We start from the raw sequence: 6,000 nt of genomic DNA, 5'->3' as shown, positions 1-6,000 counted from the left end.
AACACAACTTGTGTCTATGGTAAACGGCCGTGCAGATAGGCGAAATCTGGAGATCTTCAAATGAAAGACTAAATCTTTTGACCATGTTCAAATTTGACTAAACAATACTCAATCCTTGATAAAGTATCTATCTATGCTAAACAAGTATTGTACAGTCTCTGCTGTTTTTATGGGAGTTGCGAGAATTCACGTTGTTCTATTAAATGTCGTTAAATAATAATAGCCTTTCAACAGGTTGACGCGGGGCTTTGCCACCAACGTTATAGTTTCAGTTTCTGTCACGCAAATGCGTAGGCCTACACGCATGCATTCAATGAACGTTCATACCACCACTTAATTGTATGGCTCAATGTTTAATCTCATAAAATATGAGAAGCACCGGGCCTGATTTCACTCTATGCCTTGCTGACCAGCAGTCTCCACGTTGCGCGGCCCATACTGTAGTTTGAGAAACGCTGCACAAGTGTCATTACTAGGGTGTATAGCCTATGTTTAGTTTTTTTTGTGTGTGTTTTTCATTGTTGCGTGTGTGCACTGAGCAGTTTCTTTAAAAAACGGAACAAGGAGCGTTCCGTATCAGTTCAATACGGAAGAACACTTTAACGTATAACACTTATAAAACGAAACTTGAAGAAAAAAATACAGAGGACATGACCTCGGTGTCCTCAATGGTAGTTATGGCCGTGGTTGTACCCCATTCATTTCAATGGGGAAACGCCTCTGGTGGAGCATGGCGGAACTACAAGGTTCTTAAAACGGGAATACCGGAAAAACGACAACCAGCAGCCATCCGACATTAACAAGCAACCTACACCGGATCGGGCCTGATTTTTTAGTGTTTGAACCGTGTCGATAGCTCAAATGCTCTAGGAGAAGAGGCGTTCTCAAAAAACGGGCGAGGGAGAACAATAGATGGGCTTGCCTTGCAGCAAGCCCACTAATAACACACACACAAACACAGACACTGCTTGGTTTAAAAACATCCTTTAATAGGCCCGTGCCACACACATCCACACACTCACACACATACTAGTGAAAAATAATGCTCCTACAAAAAGAACACTACAATTATCATTTGTGTTTTTTCATGTCCCACAACATTGTTTTCTTTAAATAAAATTACTTCAAGTACTCTGACTTGGGTACAAAATAAAACTGTTCTAGCTGCCTCCAGTAGGCCACAACACAGAGAGAGAGAAAAAAGAAAGAAAGGGAGAGAGAGAGAGAGAGAGAGAGAGAGAGCAAGAGAAAAAGATAGAAAGACTCACAACACAGTGGTCACAGATGCTGTTCTCCTTTCTGTGGCAAGGCAGATAGAGGGATGGGGGCATACTGAAAAAATACTCCTGACATTTCATTTTTTTCCACACAGATAATATGAATACAGTATGTCCATTTAAGTGGGTGTGTTCGATATATTAAAAAATAACAGCAATAATAACAATAATAATAACAATGTTACAAAAATGAAAATAAAAATATTTCCTACACCCCTATCTGTTCAGGGCAGGCACTACCAAGTTTTAAGGAGACCACAGTGTTTGCAGTGGATATGTATGCGCAGAATTGTACAACCAATATATGTTCCATCACTATTTTTTTCCTTTTGTTTTTAAGACTAAACATAAGGAGAATGCTACAATCATTCCTAAGGCAATAAACCATATCTGATGTCTGAAACAATATGTACATATCATCATTCCCAGACTGAATATTGACATTACAAGACAGTTATATACATGAGGGTGGTCAATGCCAGATTAGAGAGAGAGAGAGAGAGAGAGAGAGAGAGAGAGAGAGAGAGAGAGAGAGAGAGAGAGAGAGAGAGATGCAGTTTCTACAGTCAAGCTGTTTCGAATACTCCATGTCCTCTGGCATGTAGATCAGTGTAAACAGATTCCTTATTTTTCTGGTGTTTTTTTTTTTCTTGGCTTGATTTTCATATTTGGAGAGAACAAAAAAAAACAACACACACACACACACACACACACAGAAAAAAAAAACATTCCAGAAGTTTTGTTTAAAGCAGTTTCTTTGTTTTGTTTTTGTTGTTTCTTCCTTTTCATAGAAAATGAAGGGTGGACCTTATTTTTAATTTTTATTCTTTTTTTTCACTTTTTATTTATTTACTTTCATAAATAATTAATAATAAAAAATTAAATACATTCACTATTAATATTAACCATAAAGTTTTTAAAAAAGATATTTACAGGTAGTGGAAAGTGTTTCTCTTTATTTAGTTACAGCTCTGATGGTTGTAGTTTCAGTGCCATGTTCTTCCTTTGTTTCTGTCTTTTAAGGAAATGGTATTGCACGAAGACCCTCCCCCCTACTTGTCAGGGTCTCTTTGGGTGTGAGTGTGTGAGCAAGCCAAACGAGTGGTTTACGGGGACAGAGAAGCCTGGCTGGTGGAGAGGAGGTTTCCCCAAGGGGCTCTGGAGCGACAGCAGTGATTGAACTCATTCGTCCCGTCAGTACAGACAGAGGAGTAGTTTATGACGTCAAGTGTTTTCTGAAATGTCTACTGCCAAAGAGAGCAAAGAGCACATGGAGAGAGATGGAGGTTGGTGTGGAGAAAGAGTGTGAAAAAAAGAAAGAGAGAGCAGGGGAAAGAGACAGAGAGAGAGAGAGAGGTGTCTTAGTTCGTCTGCTTCAGCAACTCAGTCCAGCGCTTCTCGAAGAACTTCCGCATGTTGTGTCCGGCCCGGCCAATGTCCGAGTTGTCCTCGTTGAATTTCTCACAGTTATCAAACACAAGGTTCACGTCTATGATGAACGTCTCCAGATTCTGATACCTGAAGAAGGGAGAGAACAAACCACATAAGGGGAGACACTGAGTGGGAGACATCTCGGCAATGAGATGACAGAATCATCCTGTCCAAACACTTTCCCAGCAGGTTGTATTCACTGGTCAAAGGATGTATGACAGTTGTTACATACAGCTGTGGGTCTGCTCAGAAGGATGGAAGAGAGTGAGCAGCCCTTACCTACCACATTTCCCAATTAAAAAGGAGAACTGAACCAAAAGAACATTGTCACTAACTGTTGACTCTCATTTAAAAGGACAATCACACTGTGTTTGAAAAGAGAGGGAGAGAGAGGGCAGAATATATTAAAGATCTTCTAGTCCCATATAATCCACCTAGACCCTTAGGATCACAAAATACTGGACTTCTTGTAACTCCAAGAATTTCAAAAACTACAGTAACAGACACCCTCCTTATTTTTAAGTCTAGACTTAAAACATATCTCTTTAGTGCTTCCCATAGCTAGGTATGGTGCAGTGTGGAACTTCAACCACTCCAGGGTCTTATTGGAACGGACCACCTCTGCTGTGGGCTTGTGTGACAGGTACCCCAGTCATGCGTCCCTCGCGTCCCTCTCCCTGTCCTGGGGCAGCCGTGGTGTACTGGTTAGGGCTTCGGGCTTGTAACCGGAGGGTTGCCGGTTCGATCCCCGACCAGTCCACCACGGCTGAAGTGCCCTTGAGCAAGGCACCTGCTCCCCAAGCGCCGCTGGTTGGGCAGGCAGCTCACTGCTCTATCGTATAAAATCCTCGCCAATAGTTTTGTGTGTCTGTAGACATATTTTCAGTTCGTAAAAATGTTTTGTGCACATGCAAAAATATTTTGTAGTTGTACATTTTTTTTGTGCATGTAAAAATGATTCCTACATCTGCAAATCCGTTTTGTCACTGTGTGGGAAAAAAGTTTTGTGAGTTTGCAAACGGTTTTTGTATTATATGTATTATAAGTAACATTACGCTAGCTAGCTAGGCTACTTGCTGTTGTCAAATCAATGTTCTACGTTAGTTATGGCTGTTCATCATAATGCTATATAGGTTAACGTTACATGTCTCATTTATAATTAGGCTTGCCTTAGTTATCAGTAAGTTACACTTTATTATGTGTATAATTTACAGTTTCACTTGTAAGTAGCCTTCCGTATCAGTTGAACATATTGATCTAACTATCATCTTTTTCCTTCTGATTCTGATAGGTGCCGGTCTATGGATGCTATACTGAATGGATGGCAGGGAAGCACAGCACACGTGAATTCCTAAACTAATAAGAGTCAATAAATGCACTTCAAACAAGTCAATAAATGCACTTTCAAACGGATAAGACGTTGTCAATGGTTATTTGAGCAAGCTTGTGTAACCTGAACCAGGCAGCTAGCCATAGCCAATGTGTAGCCTAATTTATCCTGGCTGTAGATAAAGCAGGATATGTTTTTCCCAATATTTTACAAAATGAATAAATAAATGTTGAAGCGACGGAGACGGAGATGTTTGGCGAGTTTCGCCATTGACATTTCAAAGAACAGTCGCCAATTAGCCGACTCCAGTGTGAACGCTCGGGAGGAGCCGCCTAAGCCTGTGGTAGGTTTAATTTCTCCCTTTGCCCTGTACAAGAAGCAGACATAATTTTGTTCCGTCCTTGCTAGGAATATGCTTAGCTAGCTAGATTAAAACTGTTAATGTTACTAGTGCTCATGCAGTACAACGTTTATAGATATGATGCACTGTAGCCTGCTAAACCTATCCATGAGACTTGCATGATCACATCTGTTGACTTTCCACGTCAAACGAAGGGAGCTGATTGGTTGTTTGGCTGTTCAGTAAGCAGTGCTGTGATTGGCTGTTTAGGTCACATGACTTTTGGCGATTGGTAAAAAAGTTTTGCACACTTGTAAATTCGTTTCGTACCCGCAGATCTGTTTCGTGTCTGTAGAAAACAGATACGCACTTGCAAAGGGAAAATCTGTGCGTGCAAAAACCGTTTGCAAACTCACAAAACTTTTCCACACAGTGACAAAACGGATTTGCAGATGTAGGAATCATTTTTACATGCACAAAAAAAAATTTACAACTACAAAATATTTTTGCATGTGCACAAAACATTTTTACGAACTCAAAATATGTCTACAGACACACAAAACTATTGGCGAGGATTTTATACCATACTGCTCTGGGTTAGTGTGTGATTCACCTCACTGTGTGTGTGCTGTGTGTGTTCACTAATTCAGTTAAATTGGGTTAAATGCAGAGAAACTAATTTCCCTCACGGGATCAAAAAAGTATATATTCTATTCTATTCTGTCATTCAACTCCCTCTACTTCCCTCTCCCCCTCTGCCTTTCCCTCTATAGTATAATAATTTATATCCCCATTATTTCTCTTCCCTTTCCCCTATACCTCACCTATGACGTAAACCATTACCAGTCATCAGCCATCTTTGTGCCTGGCCCCCATCACACCTGAAGTCCCATCCCTCTGACTGCCATTGCCATCGTCATCCCTATGACTGCCCTACCATCGCCTGCTGTGGTTCCCTGCCCGGATCCCTGGCCCACGCATCCTAGCGACCCATTACTTTCCGAAATTACTTATGGATTACTAACGGACAATTTATTCCCTACACTGGACTATTTGAACCTTCTGATACTACAAATGACTTTACTCTACTGTAACTGACCCTAGGCAGATGGGTTGGGCCCTTGAGTTGTGGATCTGTCTGAGGTTTCTTCCTATATGTATCTCCAATTCTGGGGAGTTTTTCCTTGCCCCTGTTACTCATGGGCTCTCTTTGAATGTTTAACACTCTGTAAAGCGCCATGAGACATGTGTAATGTTTTGGCGCTCTATAAGTGAAATTAAATTGAAATTGACTGTGTATAGAGGTTACTTTCCATACCATGGAATAATGGTGGCCTCTCTGGTCACTGCATTGAATGATTTTGAGCCACTCTGACAACAAGCAAGTCTTACATGTGTTATGTACAATAGGTGATGGAAGCAATTAATTTTGGGGTGAATCATCTGTTAAAGCAACACCATGGAAGTTTTGCTCTCAGGGTCCCCCTACAGTTGGGAAACAGTATTGTCTTCTACTAGTGTTGTAAAATCTGCCACGGTTACACCAGTGGGATATCCTAAGAAGCAAGTTAGACATACAGGGGCAATTGCTCTGTCGCTAGTTTGGAGTTTAACACGGTTTT

At 40.9% G+C, this 6,000-nt stretch overlaps 1 protein-coding gene across 8 annotated transcripts in view; it reads right to left on the bottom strand.

The window, feature by feature from the left end:
* Positions 1-968: 968 nt before the first annotated feature.
* LOC134070816 (bromodomain adjacent to zinc finger domain protein 2B-like) overlaps positions 969-6,000 on the bottom strand; it is a 151,074-nt gene continuing 146,042 nt past the window's right edge. For all 8 annotated transcript variants that reach the window (XM_062527267.1, XM_062527272.1, XM_062527269.1 and 5 more), the window contains one exon: positions 969-2,795. In XM_062527267.1, the coding sequence (XP_062383251.1) occupies positions 2,639-2,795 (157 nt within the window). In that variant the 3' untranslated portion in view covers positions 969-2,638. The remainder of the gene's footprint in view (positions 2,796-6,000) is intronic.

The sequence above is a fragment of the Sardina pilchardus genome, chromosome 23 (genome assembly GCF_963854185.1).
Source record: "Sardina pilchardus chromosome 23, fSarPil1.1, whole genome shotgun sequence".
Taxonomy (NCBI): Eukaryota; Metazoa; Chordata; class Actinopteri; order Clupeiformes; family Clupeidae; genus Sardina; species Sardina pilchardus.
The sequence above is the reverse complement of the archived record's forward strand: the minus strand, read 5'-3'. Positions and strand labels throughout refer to the sequence as shown.